The sequence below is a fragment of the Hylaeus anthracinus genome, unplaced genomic scaffold, assembly GCF_026225885.1.
Source record: "Hylaeus anthracinus isolate JK02 unplaced genomic scaffold, UHH_iyHylAnth1.0_haploid 12002, whole genome shotgun sequence".
NCBI lineage: Eukaryota > Metazoa > Arthropoda > Insecta > Hymenoptera > Colletidae > Hylaeus > Hylaeus anthracinus.
Window position 1 is genome coordinate 15,375,134 of NW_026534349.1, and position 19,306 is coordinate 15,394,439.

The 19,306-nt window shown below is 41.2% G+C and overlaps 1 protein-coding gene across 2 annotated transcripts; it reads left to right on the forward strand.

The window, feature by feature from the left end:
* The first annotated feature begins 1,769 nt into the window (after positions 1-1,769).
* LOC128892545 (protein enabled-like) lies at positions 1,770-18,693 on the forward strand. 2 transcript variants are annotated; one of them, XM_054153071.1, is made up of 8 exons: positions 1,770-2,642; positions 9,385-9,706; positions 9,867-9,997; positions 10,223-10,284; positions 10,355-11,586; positions 11,673-11,861; positions 11,949-12,195; positions 12,267-18,693. In XM_054153071.1, exons 1-8 carry the CDS (start codon positions 2,638-2,640, stop codon positions 12,293-12,295), a joined length of 2,217 nt encoding a protein of 738 aa, XP_054009046.1. In that variant the 5' UTR covers positions 1,770-2,637; the 3' UTR covers positions 12,296-18,693. The 2 variants fall into 2 exon arrangements, with proteins under 2 accessions (XP_054009046.1, XP_054009045.1); XM_054153070.1 differs by lacking the exon at positions 1,770-2,642 and adding an exon at positions 8,337-9,158.
* The last annotated feature ends 613 nt before the right edge of the window (positions 18,694-19,306 follow it).

Here is a 19,306-nt window from a genome sequence, read left to right on the forward strand (position 1 = left end):
GAATAAGTATACGGGATGAACAATCGCGTAACTTGCAACCGAATTGAACCGAATCGAGCGAGCAGGTGAGTTTACAAATGACCATTGCAACGGTTTCCTGGTAGTAACCAATCACTAAACTATACTAATACTGGTTTTAATACTAGTGGGTATTGTTAAACAAATGTACAAAAAGACAGTGCAAAGTAGGAGTTCATACACATTTTAATAAACAAACATTAAACATTAATACTAGTGGCGCCATCGGTGGGAAAATACCCAAGTTTGTAGTAAATTTAGTGTTTATTCGTGACGCTAGATGGTGACGAACATTGTAGGGATACTACATAAAAGAATTATAAATGCAAACTAACACCGAACATGAACAATAATGACAATTTATTTAAACGATAACATTAATAACAAGATTAATAAATAGAATGAAAGAGCTGTTTGGAAAATACGTAACCCCACAAAAACATAGAAAATAGCGCCATCTACCAAGAATAAAAGGAACTATTCTACGACAAACTTGGACGTTTTCCCGCTAGATGTTTAATTAAATTCAGTTCATTAGTAGCATTTGTAGATATTATTGAGTAGTTTTTATAGATACACAAAGTGCACTAGGATTAAAGAAGTATGGAGAGCACTTAATGAAACCAAATATTAATATCATTACACAATGTCAGGGCCGGCGTTAAGGGGGTGGCGCAGTCCGGTGTAGATTAGTAAAGCTGCTATATAATTGTAGTTTAACAATCTTTACAATCTAGCTACAGATTCATCCTTTGATATTATTACCTTGTCTTCTTTTCTTAACAATTTTAAGCCTCAGAAGGGACGCCACGATAATCTTGCCCGGGGCGCCAATATTGCTAAAGCCGGCTCTGCACAATGCTATGAATGTACTGTTTCTTCTGTATCTTTTTGCCATTGAGCTCTATCCTAACTGGAGTGTGAACTGCGAGAGAGAAGCCGGTCCGAGAGAGATGCAAGATGAGTGGTTTCGGTGGTACTATCCTATAGCAAATTTATGTGTGGAGGGAGAACAGACTCCTCCTTGTTTGAATTACGCGGCACTAGGAATTATTTACAGATTAATTATGTACAGATTTGAACTTCATTTCCTTTTTATTTATATATAAAACGATAGAAACATTAATAATGATGACATAATAATGAAATAGTATACATAATTTACATACCATAATTTAGATCATACAAAATATACAATTTGGTATAGACCTCAATTTTATTATTTGTCACAATTCAATTTATATTGTATTTATCCAATTTTATGCGGAAAAGAATCTGAAAGTAACTCACTTGACAATGCACAGCGATGCTCAGGTAGGTTATATTACGGCGTACGTTTGTTCCCCCTCTACAAATAAATTTGCTATAGGATAATACCGGAACCACCCATTTTGCATTTCTCTCGGACCTCCGTCGTCTCTACTTCTTCCTACAGGAGTTCACATTTCAGTTAGGATAGAGCTCAATGCTTGTTGCGTACCGCTACTTTTGATAGAGATAAATTAATTCCTATGTCATTCCTAGATGGCAGAGCGGAGACCCGTTTTCCCGTCGTTATGGGAATGTGAATGAGCCTTTGCGTTTGGCAGTTCTGTTTGAAGTTAGTTTAGCTCCAATTACGATTTTCCTGTATTTACGGTATTTCGTTTTCTTGATTGCATTTTATTTAAAACAATTTGTTAATACTCACTCGCATAGCGACCGTTAACCAGTATAGACGTCTATTGTAAAAGTTTGTGTTTTAAGTAAAGAAATTCAACGTTTGTGTAAAATTAGTTATATTCAAACTGTTACAATAAAGTTAATATTACATTTCTTATTTTATCTTAAATTAACTTATTCCTGACTAAGTCACACGCAGTTCTAATAATCTTGTCACGTGCGGCGTGAACGCCAATAAAACCCTAAGTCCTTAAAAATAAAACCGCACGGACGGTATATTTTCTCTCTAAATATTTGTTAAACACGGTTGTAAACGTTGTAAACATTTCACGGACATAATGTCCGTGCAATAATCTGATAATATAAAGCAGCCCTAAGGAAGTATCACGTAGTGCCAGACCTTCTTGAGCCAGACCTGAGTTTATCGACCGAGCCTCGATAGATCGATAAACAATTTTATTTAATAGATCGATAATCGACCTTGCAATTGCGTAATAATTACGTTCGTCAGGATTCTTTATCTCAAGCGACAGACAGACGCTTCCCACTGTAAAAATCAACTGATAATTCGCAGCACGAACAAATCAAATCGCAATTTAGAGTTCGTTCGATTTTGGATAGGATGAACTGGGATGAACGAAATGCGAAAACATGGAAAACGAGCGCAGAGAAAAATGGTAGAACGTGGTAACTGTTGCGATTGGAGTATTCCCTCTATGTAGACATGTGCATCAAGACGAAGGGTGGTAGGAATACGGACCCGGAGTCGGCAATATGGCTGACCAGAGGTGCATAGGCAGGGTGTCGGGGTGGTGTTAGTGCTGTACGTTATTTATGTCGAACTACCGTAAATCTTGTCCGAATCTTGCGTGTTTTCATGGAATCGGTGATATACTGTGCAGAAGCAGGAATACGGCTTGCATGAAGGCATAGCATACGCTTCCAAGCCAAACAAACATGAAGTAAGTTCCACGTACACGACACAGCATCGAAAGAAAGAGAGGGTCGAGTCGAGTTGGAGTACGATTTCTTTTTGTCTTTGAACATTGTTTACGCCTCGTAGAACACGGCCGACCTGGTGTCCGATAGCCGCGAATATCCTGATGCGCTCAGACTCCGATCGTTCGGTCTTTCTTCGATGTTTTCGGAGTCGAAATTTTCCAAGGGAATGTACCTACAACCAGATACGAGTCATACGGGGGGCAGGGCTTCAGTAACGATTTTTCATCGAATATTTCGAAACGCGTTCGCAGTTCCTTTGCCTTCCCCCGTTTCGTCCTTGCCATTCATTTCACCGTCTCTTTCACGCGTTCGTCGGCTCGCTCTCGTTCTCGTTTCCTCCGATATACCACGGATAGGTCCCGTGGCTCGCGTTCCAGCGTCTTTGTGTATCGTAAACGCGATCCATGCTTTCCTTCTCTCTTTGCTCGTGTCCCGTGTGTCTCTTTTTCCTGTCGAGGTGACGCTCGCGTACACGCTTCCTTCCGAATCCTTCTTACTCCTATATAAACTTTGACTCGCGTACGAGCGTGCACGCAACGCCAGACGAGACGGTGCTTGCACCGAATATTGCACGTCACACGTTTGTTTATGTTAGACGAGATATCGGTTCTCACGCACGCGCGTATTTCCCAATTTCTCCCGCGAACAAAAATTCCTCCCACGACGATTCGTTAACCCTAAGACGACTTCTGCTGCGTTGCACTTCCGGGGTCACTCGAGATCCTTCTCGAACTCGAATTTCAACCGGTTCGAACGATCGCGAAACTATGATTTCTGAAGGACTATTGAATAACGAGTTAGGTATTTTTAACCAGAATCGATTCATTTTTTATTACTGAGAACTACAGAACGATAGTAATTGCTGAGAAGATGCAGGGAGCACGCAATGTGACAAGAACCTGTTAGTAATTAATCAACGTTTCGAATTTAATCAAATTTCATACGTTTATGATGCAAGTTAATAAAATAATAGAAGCATGTTAAACATAACCAAAAGGTATGTGCATTTATACAAAACGAAATAACGGTATCGTTATATTGATTGTAGAATATACTCATCATAAATTATGTATATTTTGTGTACCCCATATTAGACGATACGCGAAGTAGCCATTTAAAAAACTTCTGATCGTTAAATCCCAGTTCTTTGTAGATCGAGGTGACAAGTTTCGCTGAAGATTATCTCAATTACTCATCGTTGATTCATTCGATACGTATTTTTATAGAAAAATAAACGTCGTAAGTTATCAATGAATGCGCTAGATAACACTTTCATTTCGATTCGTGAGTCACATATTGTGATTCATATCTTGTTACAGTCGATCGATATCCGGCTGTTCTTTTTATATATATATATTTAATTTAAGGGGTTAGTCGCAGTCAGGAAATTGGAAACGGACAGTTTCTTGTGTTTCTTTTTCAGATATTAAATAATAATTTGTCTGAATGAAATGTAAATATATTACAAAGTATGTCTCAAAGAACTATAAAAGAATTTTTGTTTTAAGAAAAGGTTAATTGATTTCGTCAAAACAGGCGATGGCGTGGGTGGCCACTTGGTTTGCGGTGAGCAAGATTTCTTCAAACTGGTGCACCTGAAAACAAAACTAAAGGTAGATTTAGAAAATATATTAGGCTAACGGGTCTCTGATCGAAGGATTTTTTATTTCCTTGTATACTTTTCTTTTCTTATCCTGTATTGAATCGGTTAATTTTAGTGAAAAAATTGAAAATCAACTTCAAATGTACGCCATCTTGTTTTAAATTAATTTTTTCCAAAATCCTTCGTTCAGGGACCCGCTAGACTAATCTATTTTCGAAATCTACCTTTGCTTTTGTTTTCAGGTAAACCAGCGTAGAGAAATTGCTTGCTCACCGCAAACCTATGCTTTTAAATCATCGTCTACGTCATCTGCTGTTATGACGATATAAATGAAACGTTTCTTAAAACAAAAAATGTTTTTTAGTTCTTTAAAACATGCTTTATAATATACTTAATTGTTACTTATGCAAATTATTATTTAATAACTACAAAAAAAATCACAAAGAAATGTCGTTTTTCCTCTTACTGAGTGCGACTAACCCCTTAACATCGTTTAATCAACTGAACGAAACCTTTTGATACAGAAGTTAGAGATCGGAAGAAACACGTAAAAGAGAACACAAAAAGGAACAAAGAACAGTTGGCGCGGAGAGAATGAAAGTTATGAATTACGCCTCGAGATCACAGAGCGTCTAAGCGCAGGGAAAGAATCGTAAGGGAAGTCGACGACGTTACAAAAGGTGTTGCCGCGTTACCTGTAATTATATCGCTGCACTCCAGGTGCATTAACTTTGTGCATTGAAATCTCAAGGTGTTTGTTGTTTTAGCAAATAAAGGGAAGAAGGAACGTGTCTGTAACGCGAAGTACAGGCAACGAGGCGAAACGCGTACAGCACGTTTACTTCGGTTACTCGAATAACGCAGAAAACGGAACGCGTACGTCTACTTCTTCATTTTACGACGATCGCGATTAACCTCTCGAGAAACATTTACTCGTATGTGTACGTTTGCTTCTGCGATACCTTCTGGAATTAAAATATTAGGTACAGGAAAAAATTCGTGCGGATTTTCGGAGAAAAATACAAATACTCAAATCTGTTTTAAATCGTAGGTTTATTCAACGAAATAATCACCATTTATCATGAATTTTATGAATGACTTCATCAATTCCTTTGCAATAAGTATCTGCAGTAATAGTCTGCCACGTGAAAGAAAATTAACGTGAACGATACCTCGTGTAGTCCACCAAACAGTGATCAGCACCTTCTTCGAATGGAAACTCGGTTTTGGTATGGTTCCTGTTGCACATGATCACTTCTGAATCCAATGGTGTGATCGTCGTTCATTATCATATTTCACCCACTTTTCATCACAAGTTAGAATTCGATCGATAAATGGATATTGCAAATGCTCAGCCGGGAGTATTTGCTCTCTTCCGTTAAACGGTGCGGTATTCATTTGCCCAATCTTTTGTGAAAATTAAGTGAATGAATTCGCTTTCTCGCGGTAGATTCTTCACATTCGAATACTTGAGCAAACTCAGAACATCTTTTTTTTGGATTTGGACTTACGTACTCGATGAATTTTTCGTCTTCGATGACAGATGAACGCCCTGAACGCGGTTTGTCATCTAACGATTCATTTCCTTCTTTGAACCTTTTAAACCATTTCTGTGCGGTTCTTTCGCTAACAGCACTTTCCCCACAAACGCTACAAATGCGTCTTGCTGCATTTGCTGCTATACTGTCAAGTTTAAATTCGTAAAGAATAAAAGCACGAATTTTTACTCTTTCGCTGTCCATGTTTACTGTTCCTATAGCTACACAACAACGAAACAATTGAACTTCACAGAGCATGCATACCAATTACAAAGATCAAGCTTTAAAATGAAACCAAACTCATGTCTTACAGTTGCCAATTACCACACGAAAATCGATATACAGTTACAATTAACGAATAAACCGCACGAACTTTTTCCGATACCTAATATTATCATTCCGTAAGTTCACGCCGCTTGCGTTCTGCTATTCAAGACGATGCATACGTGAAACGTACCTTCGAGTATCATGAAAAATGTAATCAACCTTTCTACGATCTTTTCCCACCTTTCTGGCAAAATCGGTATACCGTCGATATAAAATTTCTATGGTTTTCTATTAAATATAAACGTAATCCGCGTCGCGAACTGATGGGATCATCTATACTATTCCAAAGCAAGACGGTAAAGTAATGAGAGTAAACAAAAATCTATTTAAAATTCGTCCTTCAAGAGGTTAAACTGCATCCATTCAAGTTTTATCCACTCGGATTCCAACTATCTCGTTGGAAATCAAACAATGGTATCGCTTTCGCGATGTTCTATTAAGTTTACAAACGGGTAATCTATTATCCTCTTATCAAATTGTCTACTATCAACGAGTGCAGTAACAATTTATTCGATAAAGCAGGGTTTCTCAAGCTTGCCTCTACAGTGGAATTGAATTCTCTTATTTTAACAATAATTTAAAAACTGGCAGGTAGAAGACCTTAATGGAACATTACTTTAAATTTTCGTAATTTTTTAACACCGTGTCAGAGCTTTCGAGGAGAATTATGGTCATAGATTCCTGATTATCTTTTTTGTGTAAACTCGACGCCCAGACCAGATGGCACGATTCGCTCATGCGATAGGGTCAGATCCGAAGGCGTTATTCGCAGGGTTGGGCGAGACATTCCAGCCAAATTGCAACGGTGTGTCCTTGGTTAATCTCGTCGCGTGAGGTCTGACATTTGCTTTGCAACAATTTTAACGGCTGACTTATCCGCTTTCTCTTATTTCTTTCCTTTTTTTCTTTTTCAATCTTGCAGATTTCGCGAAGCCGGTCGGAAATTTACTGCCGCGTTATTTCGAACTGTGATGCAAGTTCCTCTCAGTTTTGCGCTGCGTTTTCGTCCGGCGTATTAGAGCGTTGGCTTTTCCCACTTTTCACGCCAACCTGAACGGCCAAGTGTTGCTTTACGAACGCTTGTATGAAAAATAACCGCGTTTGTAAGTAAGGAATCGCTATTTTTTGGACACCCTGTGAATTAGGGTCGATAAGATTGTTACAGTTGGTATCACCGCCTAAAAATAGACTTGTATGCAGAATTTGACGCAAATCGAATGGGGGACGCGTACAGGGGGGTTCCTTTGGCGGGAAAATACTTAGATTTTCCGTTCCTTTGAGGGGTTAGTCGCAGTCAGGAAGAGGAAAAACGACATTTCTTTGTGATTTTTTTTGTAGTTATTAAATAATAATTTGCATAAGTAACAATTAAGTATATTATAAAGCATGTTTTAAAGAACTAAAAAACATTTTTTGTTTTAAGAAACGTTTCATTTATATCGTCATAACAGCAGATGACGTAGACGATGATTTAAAAGCATAGGTTTGCGGTGAGCAAGCAATTTCTCTACGCTGGTTTACCTGAAAACAAAAACAAAGGTAGATTTCGAAAATGGATTAGTCTAGCGGGTCTAGCGATTAGTCTACCCTGAACGAAGGATTTTGGAAAAAATTAATTTAAAACAAGATGGCGTACATTTGAAGTTGATTTTCAATTTTTTCACTAAAATTAAGGTCTATTTACACATATCCGTAACGTGTCAGTTCCGTATCCGTACCGTATCAACAACGAACAAGCCCATTCAAAAACAACGGAAGAATATTTAAAATCACCTGACACTGATGGAACATTACGGATCTGAACGGATACGGAACTGACACGTTACGGATATGTGTAAATAGAACTTTAAGCGATTCAATACAGGAATAAAAAAAAGAAAAGTACGCAAGAAAATAAAAAATCCTTCGATCAGGGACCCGTTAGTCTAATATATTTTCTAAATCTACCTTTAGTTTTGTTGTCAGTTTTGTTTCCAGGTGCACCAGTTTGAAAAAGTCTTGCTCACCGCAAACCAAGCGGCCACCCACGCCATTGCCTGTTTTGACGAAATCAATTAACCTTTTCTTAAAACAAAAATTCTTTTATAGTTCTTTGAGACATACTTTGTGATATATTTACATTTCATTAATAAAAATTATTATTTAATACCTTAAAGAAAACACAAGAAACTGTTCGTGTCCATTTTCCTGACTGCAACTAACCCCTTAAGTGGTCTTCGTCGTATCTTTTCCCTGAAAGGACATCGTCTCGAAGCAATCGAGCTTTCGCTCGTGTCTATGTTGGATCCATTGAATAGTGCATATGAAACAATTGTATATAATTCATGTATCGTGTAGAAGAATTGTATCCAAAAGTTTGAAATATGGTAGATTTAGTGTGAATCCAACTGGAGTATGCTCTTTATCTATGTTTTTATATTTGCTATTTTAGCCTGGAAGCTTTTGGCCATTCCTTTTAGGGTAACCATTCCTAGGTGATCTTTCTACTCTCTTCTAGCTCCCGTATCGTTGAACCTCGCTTCTCGAAAGAACAGGCCAAGAGAAAGACGAGGGAGTACTTCCGACTGGGAGGAGAGATTCGAAAATCGTGGCGCGTGTCGCGGATATTACATGGTTTGGCCGTTATCGCGGAACCGCTCGCTCGGCTCGGCTGGTCTCGACTCGGTGTTGATCGCACACCGAGCGAAGGAGGAAGTGGCTAGTATCTTTTCGTATTCCGCTTCGTTCTGTTCTCGTTTCGCGTGCGATCCGTCGTGCTGTTTTAACGTGCTACGTGTGCATGGTGAAAGTGACACCGAGCGCAACAACCTCTTCCACGGAGTCTATTAGCTCTTTTCGGCTGTTAAGCTGGCCGTGAAAGAAACTGCATCCAAGGGACGAATTGCGTATGAGTTTGTTCGTGTCGAACGATAGGGGAAACGCGTCGTTAAAATGAGCTTGGATACGAGGAGGCGATACTTGGAGCGCTCCCGATCGCAGCAATCTCTTCTGGGGGAATACCGATCTTGGTACTAGAATTCTTTAGAACCAGTCCCTTCCGTAATAAGTACGGTATTCGCATGCGAGAAGAGAAAATGAGCCCTGAAGTACATCGATGTACAGCGATACACCAATCTTGGTTCTATTCGCGAACGTAACCCTCGAGATTCTAACTCTTCCAACGCGTACACTGTACTCCGGAATTCTTCACCACGTTTCAGACACGTAACAAACGTTTTTTCCTTTTTGTTACAGCGAAGTGAGCATATCGTCCGCTCGTGCATCGGTAATGGTGTACGATGACGTTAACAAGAAATGGGTACCGAGTGGCACCTCCTCTGGACTCTCCAAAGTTCAGTTGTACCATCATCAAATGAACAATACGTTTCGCGTGGTGGGGAGAAAGTTGCAGGATCACGAAATCGTCATCAACTGCGCGATCCTCAAGGGATTGAAATACAATCAGGCGACAGTCACGTTTCATCAATGGCGAGATAACAAGCAAGTATACGGTCTGAATTTCTCCAGTAAGGACGACGCCGACGCATTTGCCAGAGCGATGCTGCAAGCGCTCGATGTGAGTTTAAACCGAGAGAAAGAGAAACATCGGGAAATTACGTGTACTTATAGCGTTACGCGCTTACATTGCGCGTCACCTCGATTCTGGATCCGCCGTCGATGAACGTCGATCCGGATACGTACTTGGTTTACTACTAATCGGTTCATGGTTTACGCAGGTGTTGAGCAATGGAAGCAACATATCGAGGAGCCTCGCTCCCGCGGTTGGCTCGACGACCCAGCAACAGCCCGTCTTTCAGCAACAGCAACAACAGAGTAACGCTCAATACGACGAGGACATGGGGTACAGGTTGGTTTGCTTTGCTCCGTGCGTCCTCTACAATACGTTTCCCGTAAACGACACAAATGTTCCAAATAGTCTTATCTTAGTCTAGTCTTTCGAAGAATCAAAAGCTATCGAATGACGTACGATACATAGCCGATAGTCAAATGCCATGATTTCGCTATAAAACGTATAATTGCTTACGAATCATCACAACACTTTCCATAATTTCTACATGTACTTTATTTACAGAACCATGACCAGGGAAGACGTGGCGATAATTCAAGAACGCAGAATGTCACAACAAAGTCAAGGTATTTTACCAACTTCTTTATCCTATCGTAGAATCGAGGAAAAATGTTCTTATCTTGCGTTCTTTCGTAGCCACCAACAGTCCAAACGCAATTTCTCCGAGTTGCCCCATCGCGGCACAGCAGCAGCAACAGCAACCGCCATCGCAACAGCAGCAACAACAGTTGCCCCCACAGGCTGTGCAACAATCCCAACAGCCGGCTGCACCGCCTCAGCCTCAACAACAGCAGCAACAGCATCAGGTGCAGCAACAGCAACAACAACCGTTGCAGCAGCAACAATCCGGTCATCATAGAACTTCGTCGGCACCGCCAGCACCGCAGCCTCAACAACAATCCGTGATGCAGTCGATACAACCTGTCGGCGGGATGGGAACGGGAGGCGTGCAAATGTCGAGCGGCGGTGTACCGCCTATTCCACCTCCTCAGCCCCCGATCGCGTCGTCCATTCCGCCGTGTCCACCTGCGATGATGAATTTCAACGCGCCGGTACCACCGCCTCCGATGATGATGAATCAGTACGCACAGTCTCCGTCGTCCCAATCGAACCTGCCCAATCAGTCTCAAGCTCAATCGATTTACGGTAGCAATCAAGGGAATCAGTATGGCACCGCGCCGAATAGTAATCAGTACGCGGCCGCTACCGTAGTCGGGCAAAGTTCCTGCCAGTATCCTGCTGGAAGTCAGAATAATTTTTACGGTAACAACGGTCAGGTGGGCAATTCGTATCCGAGCGGTCAGCCGGGACCAGCGAACGCCGGTGGAAGCCAATTCGGAAGTAGCAATTCGATCGGTCAGTACGCTAGTAGCGGAACAGCAACGACCGGTCAGTACGGAGTCGGGGTCGGCGTGAACGTCGCCCAACAAAATCAGTCTCAATACAGCGTTGTATCCCAGACACAGGCACAGACACAGGGACAGTACGGGCCCAGTCAAGTACAGACAGCTCCGAGTGCCACGAATCCGTACGGGACACCCTCGAACTCGGTGAATCAGTACAGCAGTGGTAGCGGTCCCGGTAGCGGTCCAGCCGGTGGCAGTCACGCGCCACCGGTCAATGCCAACGTTTACGTCCCCGTCGGCAACGGAGGTCCTCAACCACCGCCTATGGGTCCGTTGATTGGTCCTGCCGCTCCTCCTCCACCTCCACCACCACCCGCACCAAACTCAAACTCCATTAGCCTAAACCCACCGTCTGCCGGGTCTGGTTCCACCGGATCGGTGGTCACCAGCAACAACGATCCGCCTCCTGATATCAACTCGTTGGCTGCTGCCCTTCAAGCGGCTCGCCTGAAGAAAAAGCAGGTTCGTGTCCATCTTACTTGGAACTAACAACGAGCAAATTTTTGGAATATGCCGGCTTTATATTGATTGGTTCGATTTTATTTCAGTCGTCGCAACAACCGGTTGAGAACAGTGGATCGAGTACCAGCAGCAGTGGAAGCGTTGGAGGCGGTGGAAACTACGGTACGCTGGGAAGGGGCGGAGGTGGAGGTATGGCTTCCATGATGGACGAGATGGCGAAAACCTTGGCGCGTAGACGAGCCGCCGTCGAGAAGAAACAACCAGATCCGCCACAGGTACGTTTCCTTATAGGGGTCGTAGACACGTAGTTATCGTAGTTATATTAGGTCCAATCTCAAAGTTTTCTTGTTTCGTCTACATAGGAACCCGAAAGCTCGCCCGATAAAAAGTGGGACAAAAATAACTCGAATAATAAATTTTCAAACGGCGCCGAATCGCCGAAATCTGTACGCAAGAGGTTTGGCTCTGCATCCGAGGACACTCTTCTGAAAGTAAACGGCGTTAACGATGGAGCTGTGCTCACTGCCCAAGAAATGGATGCGTTTAAGGCGGAGATCATCAAGGAGGTTCGCAAAGAATTTCAAAAGATGAAGCAGGAAATCGTGGACGGTACGCATCGAAATAAATCAACGCGAAACTATCTGAAAATTACCAGCTAATTATTTTTTTCTCTTTTACAGCGGTCAGAGCGGAACTGAGCAGAAGATAAAGATGCGACGTGGACCAGTTTCGAGCGTAACGGAGAGAAATGAAGAATTCTACTATCGCGTAGAAACGATCAGCCGAAACGATCACATCGACAGCCGTACACAGGTTTTTTTTACTACGAATCCGCGAGAAATGGAGTGGCGTTATACCCCGTGTATATCAGACACGTTTGTGCGTAAGTACGTTACAATATAACCTAGCGTTCTAAACGAACCGTATCCTAATCGTTGTTTGCTAGACCAATGGCAAGCAACGTCGACTTTATCGGATAAAATCGATTTTAACTATGCCAATTCAACGCACAACAAATTTCGGAACAACTATTACGTTCGAATGCGTATTTATCTTCGATGGGATCGTACAATGTATCGTTTAACGCTAACGATTGCCGTGCTCCTTATTCGGTCAAGTATTATACCTAGTTAAAACTATGGGTAACCTGATGGCGATCCTATGCACGGTCGAAGAACGCGCGTTTTTATCGAATTTATCGATCGAATTCGATACAATCGGAAACCCGTAAAGATTTCCGAAAAGATTCTTTCTAGTCCAACCCTTTGAGTGATGAATACTCCCAGCGCGCGCCTAGCTGGGCAGGGAAGACTTCTTTCCTAGCGTGATCACTGTCGATTGAATGCACAAGGTACAACTAATTTATAATCGTAACTCTTTTACGTAAAATTAAACGGTACAGGAAAATATATCGAGACGCAGACTGTGCGCGGAAGTCTAAACATTTGAACTTGACGAATATAACAAAAAAATTATGGGAAACTTTATACCCGCATTATAAACAACACTCAAAGGGTTAAAAGAAAATGTGCATCATCCAATTCGTTCGCGTTTACATTTCTCCGTGACGCTTATCTCCGGTTCCCCCTTCTGACTTCACGTTCCGCACGACAATTTCCAAGGAAAACTCGAGAATACTCATCGTTGCACTAATTTCGAGTCTTTCGTACAGATATACCACCGACACTACCACACATCCGTGTACAGATTACATTAAATACGCACAGCTCGATACATTCTAAGACAGGCAAAGTTTCGATACCGCATGAAGTACGATAGAAGAGAAAAAGTTAAAAAAAAAAAAATAAGAGAGAGAACATAGAGAATAGAATTACGAAGTGGTCATCGATGGACTACCGGCGATTTAACGAACAGAACGGATTCTCGAATGGTTTCGAGAATCCCGACGCACACTTATATATTCGAACGGTAACCGATTATACCGATGTTTGTATTTTACGCAGGGCTGCGATCGCTATAAATTCCAAAAGAAAGAATCCAATGCATGACAGAGCGATTCCGTCTTTGCTACCGATATATTGTATATTACTCTCCGTTCTTATATTTTTTTATCGTCTCTCGTATGATTCTCACGGACAATGAGAAGAAAGAAAAAAAAAACAAGACAAACAAATTAACGTTGCAGTTCATATATATTCTATGTACCTATTAATATAGCCGTATACATAATATATACGCTGATCTGTACCGGTTTATTGGCATTTATCGCAATTAACGAAAAAAGGAAATATCATCAACGTCACTCGATGTATAATAAACGATGCAATTACGACGCGAATGATACTCGATACAATACGATACGATAACGACGCGATACGCTTGATGCACACGTATCTAAAACTCGAATAACGCGTGAAACGAATGGCGAATCAACAATTCGTTCCACGTGCATACGTCTATTCTTTCTATTTTTTTTTCTTTTCTTTTTCATATTTGTTCTTTCCTTTTTTAAATGTTTTTTTTTCCAATTTCGCAAGAAAGATTTTTAACGACTGATTAATAAATTAATGAATTAAGAATCGCGACGACGATAAAACGTTGTCAAATTTTGTGTCTGACTAAATCGAAGTAATCGTCTTTTTATTCTAGGCGTACCTATATAAGTATTATCAGCTCTAAATTTTTAATCTCGTTCTATGCAACAATGTCTAGTCGTATAAGATAACCAAGGAGCGGAATCGCAACGTTCTCATCAGAAATAGGCACGACCGAAGTTTACGTTTCGAAGTGTGTGACACCTATCGACGAGGGTACGCAAATAAACTCTTTCAATCCTATCTACATTCACCGGTTCGTCGCAACAACTGGTGCGTTAGCTTGTGCCGTGGGTCGAAATTTTTCGATAGAAATTTGTTAACCACTTCTAAATGCTCAATAAAAGAAATTACGCACAAAAAGCTTCACTACTTGGAACCACTTCTGCATTCGCCAACCGAACAATCAAAATTCCGACACGACTTATGGCACAAGCCGATACTTTGATATCGCCGCGCGAACACATCTTTACAGTTCGTCATTAGTTTCCTAAACGCGACATCTCGCACAAATAATTACCAGGCTCGTACGCGATTCGCTTTATTTTCGCTCGATTCGTTTCCCCATCCTCGAATCGCGCATTTTACGTACGCAGAAACTCTGACGTAACGATCTTCCAGTACGACAGTATTCGCTATTCATAGACAAGCTTAATGTGTATAAAAATTAAGGAATGATAATTTTACAGTCTCGAACTTTCGTTTATTCGCGTTTGGAGTTGTTGTTTCAGCGTCATCCTCTTGGAGTCTCTGAGTGTCACGATTGGATTCACAAGCGTAAAATCATATCCTTTTTATATTGTACAATTTATTTTTTAAATTTGATACTGTGGTCCTCAGAGACCGACGCTCGACGTCTTAGTATGTAAAACTAATTTATTAAAGTTAATGTATAAAGAAGTGGAGCTATCACTAGCGAGCTGAAAAGAACGTCTAATGGTTTAGAATTACGATGGTGTATAATGAATCCATCAAGTTAATTGTTAAATTAAGAAGAATCGAATCGACGTGTATGATGTATATAAAATTAGATTGGCAACCAAAGGCTTGTTCTTAGTATTTAACATTATAATCGTAACATTGATAGGTTCTTTCGATGGCGCTGGAAGAAACAGTTTAAACGTAAATGACTAGCCACGCCACGGGTGCAAAATTATCATCCTTTAATTAGTGTTCGTTATCACTCTCCCATATCGACTGCTAGCCTACGTCGGGTGTGTAATTAAGCTGAACGGGAGGCGTGTTCAAGGTGAACCCACGGAACGTATAGAGAGACAATTAAGCGACGAGCACTCGCGTAAGGTTCCTTTGAACATTTTTAAACGACAAATAGCAAGAAAACAAAAAAAGTAAAAGATAAAACGTCGCGATAGCGCGTCAAACGACGAACAAACGAACGGAGAGATTTCGTTGAGACGAATTGTGTTTTCCTACGCATGTTGTACTCGCATGTTTGCGCGTATGTTTTAACGATGCTCAAATCACCCCTCGATCGATCGTCCAGGACGCATGGATCGAGTTAAACGCACTCACACGAGATTACGTGCACGTGTACCCAATTGTAAACGATTTTTCTACGAGAAAGAATTGTTCAACCGGCGTTTGTATTCCGTCGAAGGTACATTTTTCTTCGTTGCTTTGTAAGCCCCCCTCTACGAAATAGCGAAAACGCGTTGCATGGTATTCTTGAAACAACGACACGTCGACTCGAGTCATGACTCGAGCATTGGCGATTCGTTCGAGGTTGGAGGAGGTAAAGGAAGCAAAAAAGAAAAAGAAAAAGAGAAAAAAACACTACGTTCTAAGCAATTAGTTATACAAGCGAGAACAGGTATAAGAGTGCACGCGTGTATGCGGAGAGAAGTGTGTCTGTCTGCTCGCGGGTAAACGCGCGAGGATTGTACGAATTCGCACGGGGTACGAGAAACCAGTTAACCGAGAATTAAAATGAAAAAAAAAAAAAATACAAGCGACTAGTATTAGATGCATTTATATTGTATTTAATATATGTATATTTATATATATACATATATATCATAGATGGATAATTTTAATATGGCAAGATAAACGCGCGAGCATTAAGAGTGTTTGTTACGATTGCAATTATTTAAGGAAGCGCGGGAAAGCATGGGCGATAAATGAATCGACGGTTGCTCTTTTGCGACGACGACGAGAAAAAAGAACGTGTCGAGGAAATTATACCATAATGTCCAGGGCCATTATAAACGGCGTGTATTATAATTAATGTGCCGGAAAAATAAATACACGTGTGACAGGACGAATTACGAGTGGAACGCTATTTTATATGTATCATCAGGCGGCGGAAACGGCGACGAAAGATAAATCCACGTGTAACTCGATTTCTTTGCCAACATTGCCCCCCCCCCCCCACACACACACACACCACCCCCACCGCCACCACTCGTGGTTCCGTAACGTGATCGCGATTAGCGTTGATTATCATTTTTATTCGAAACGATCATTTCTGTACATACATACGCATACATACATACATAAATAAATAAGTGAACGCACGCGCGCCGCTAGTTGAAGATAATGCTCCGTCTTGCTCGACCATCGCGTTTCGTCGCCGTTTCCTGTTCGTTGCTCGTGCGCGGGATTTCGAACGCGAGGGAAAGCTTGGTGCCTAAACCGATATCCTGTTAGAGCCTATGATTCTGTACGCGTATTAACCCTCTGTACTCGAAGTGTTCCAAGGCATCGACGAAGATGGTTGTTGGACTCGAAGCGTGCCCCTCTAACACCCCAATGGCGGTGCCCCTTATTTCACGCGTGTTTAAACCTTCTCATCTCTGTTCGGAATGTTTCGATAAATGTATTATACGAATTGTACAATTTATTTTTTGAATTCGATGCGGCTCAATGTCGGTTTTTAACGCGTATTTATAATTACACTCATTAACACTTAATGTACGGGACTAATTCAGCGCAGATGTTCTTCCTAACACTGATTAACTCAGCCGAGATAGGATTAATACACGAGTATTCATGGTTGAGCGCGATTCAACACGCACTGTTATTTTCGCGTGCCAATATGCAATCCAACCATTTGTTATTTGTTCATTACCGCTATGTTCACGTGCTATTCAACCATTTGGTAAATTTAATTTGTTGTAAGGGGCATTATTTATAATTAAACGTGTTTTATAGTTATACGTTTATATATTAATTATACAATACTATGCAATAAGTACACGCTATAATTTTGCAACGATACATTACTAGATCAACGATACATATCATCGTTTCGACTGTTGAAATAATCTTTTATATCCAGTTGGTCTTTGTTAAACAAGTTGTGATAAAAATGGGAAAGTAAGGATAATTGATATCGAAGATGTTGACAGCGAAAGACAGATGACAAATTGTTAACGGATGAAAATAACAGTGTTACGATATTCTTAACTATATACATGCGAAATGAGGAGCCAGAGGCACGCGTGCGTTATTATCGCGTGGAATAACGTCGGGTGTTAAAACGCGTACAGCCTTAATTTCAAATGCGAGACAGGAGGCTCTCCAGTCCAAGAAAGAAAGCACAATCGTTCGAAAACGCACAGCAACCAAGAACAATGTATGATCAGCATGAAACGTAGCATCGAAAAGCATTTGCCCGAGCGTCTCGATGCAAAACGCGCGTGAGATCTAACCGCGAGAAGGAGAACAGCCTATCGTCGCGCAGCTCGCGATAAAAGCCATTTGTGCAGAAGCTAGGGTTGCCAACAGTGTCGAGTGCGTGAATTTCACGTTATCCCGCTTTTTAGAAATAATAAAAGTTGTAAATGATAGGTAAGGGCAATCTCTTGTATGAAAATTAATAATATTAATCGTTATTAATTAATTCGCAAAAGATTCTACTTACCGATCATTATCCAGTATTATATATATTTTTATCCGGATGAGATTATACGTTACAGAGAGATCACCATTTTCTACTTTTATATATTTTTATACTTTCCACTTTTTATACTTATACACGTGTCATTCTGGCAAACGGGCCAATATTATTAATTTATCCGTGAGATTATACTTAGCCGTAGCTTCCCAACTTTATTATTTCTAAAAAAAAAAAAAGAAAAAAAAATAGAAGGATTATCCGTTTGAAAAATGGACGGCTGGCAACCCCAGTAGCTAGCTCGTCTAGGCTGAAACGCGGTGATCGCGAGACATCGAAACGCATAACCCTTTTCGGTCCAGGTTTACCGATTTCATTGCGTGATCGTCGAGCTTATCTCGACGCAGGACCGCAAAGGGTACAAACAAGTCGGCGAGATTCGTTTTAACGACGACAACGACGGAATGCATCCCCCAGACGCATCGAAGAGGAGCTCGACAGGACTGCTTTGCGTATTATTTTGCTAATACTTTAAGTAATCGCGGGATCGCGCGAGGAAAATTTATACAAAATACAGGTTAGCAACGTTAGTACGGAGAGTTTGAATCGACGCCGAGCACAGTTGTTTCTTAAGACGTATCTGGAAAATATTTGTATGTAAATGAATGACGAAACAATAAAAAAGTATACGCTGAATTCTCACGGAGTTAATTATTTTTCGTCGCTATTTTGCTTTACATCGAATACCCCTTTTCTCGAGTTATTTATAACGCGCACGTTCGTGCCGATTCTTTCATTCGATCGTCGCGATCTTTGACCGTTCACTGCTACAGCAACGATGCGTCATTCGTTGAAGGCATGACGCAAGGAACATTCTGAGAGGGAGATCGATAACGACGGGGGTCGAGGGCTGGTTGGAATGAAAAGACAGAGACGGAATGACGCATAATGCAAAATAATAAGGGAAATCTAGCTTGGTAGATCGAGGTATGTTTTTCTTCGAAGATCGACGTCGTACCTCCTGGAAGTATGCAGATGAAACCGTAAACTCGCGCTGTGCGAAGTAGCGCATTGCAGACTTTTTTAAGCATTTTCCTTTGCGCAAAACCTTCCACCCCCTTCGGGTCCGCGAGGTGCCCTCCTTAGGGGTCGCGACCCCTAGTTTGGAAAACACTGGCGCGCCAGTGTCGAGCGTTTCATGGAGGTGTGCCAAGTGTTCGCGGAAACAGCTAGGCTAAAATTTCCTTTTTCTTTCTCTTATGTAAATGAAAAACTGTTGTAACCGAATAAACGTTGTCATGTTACACTT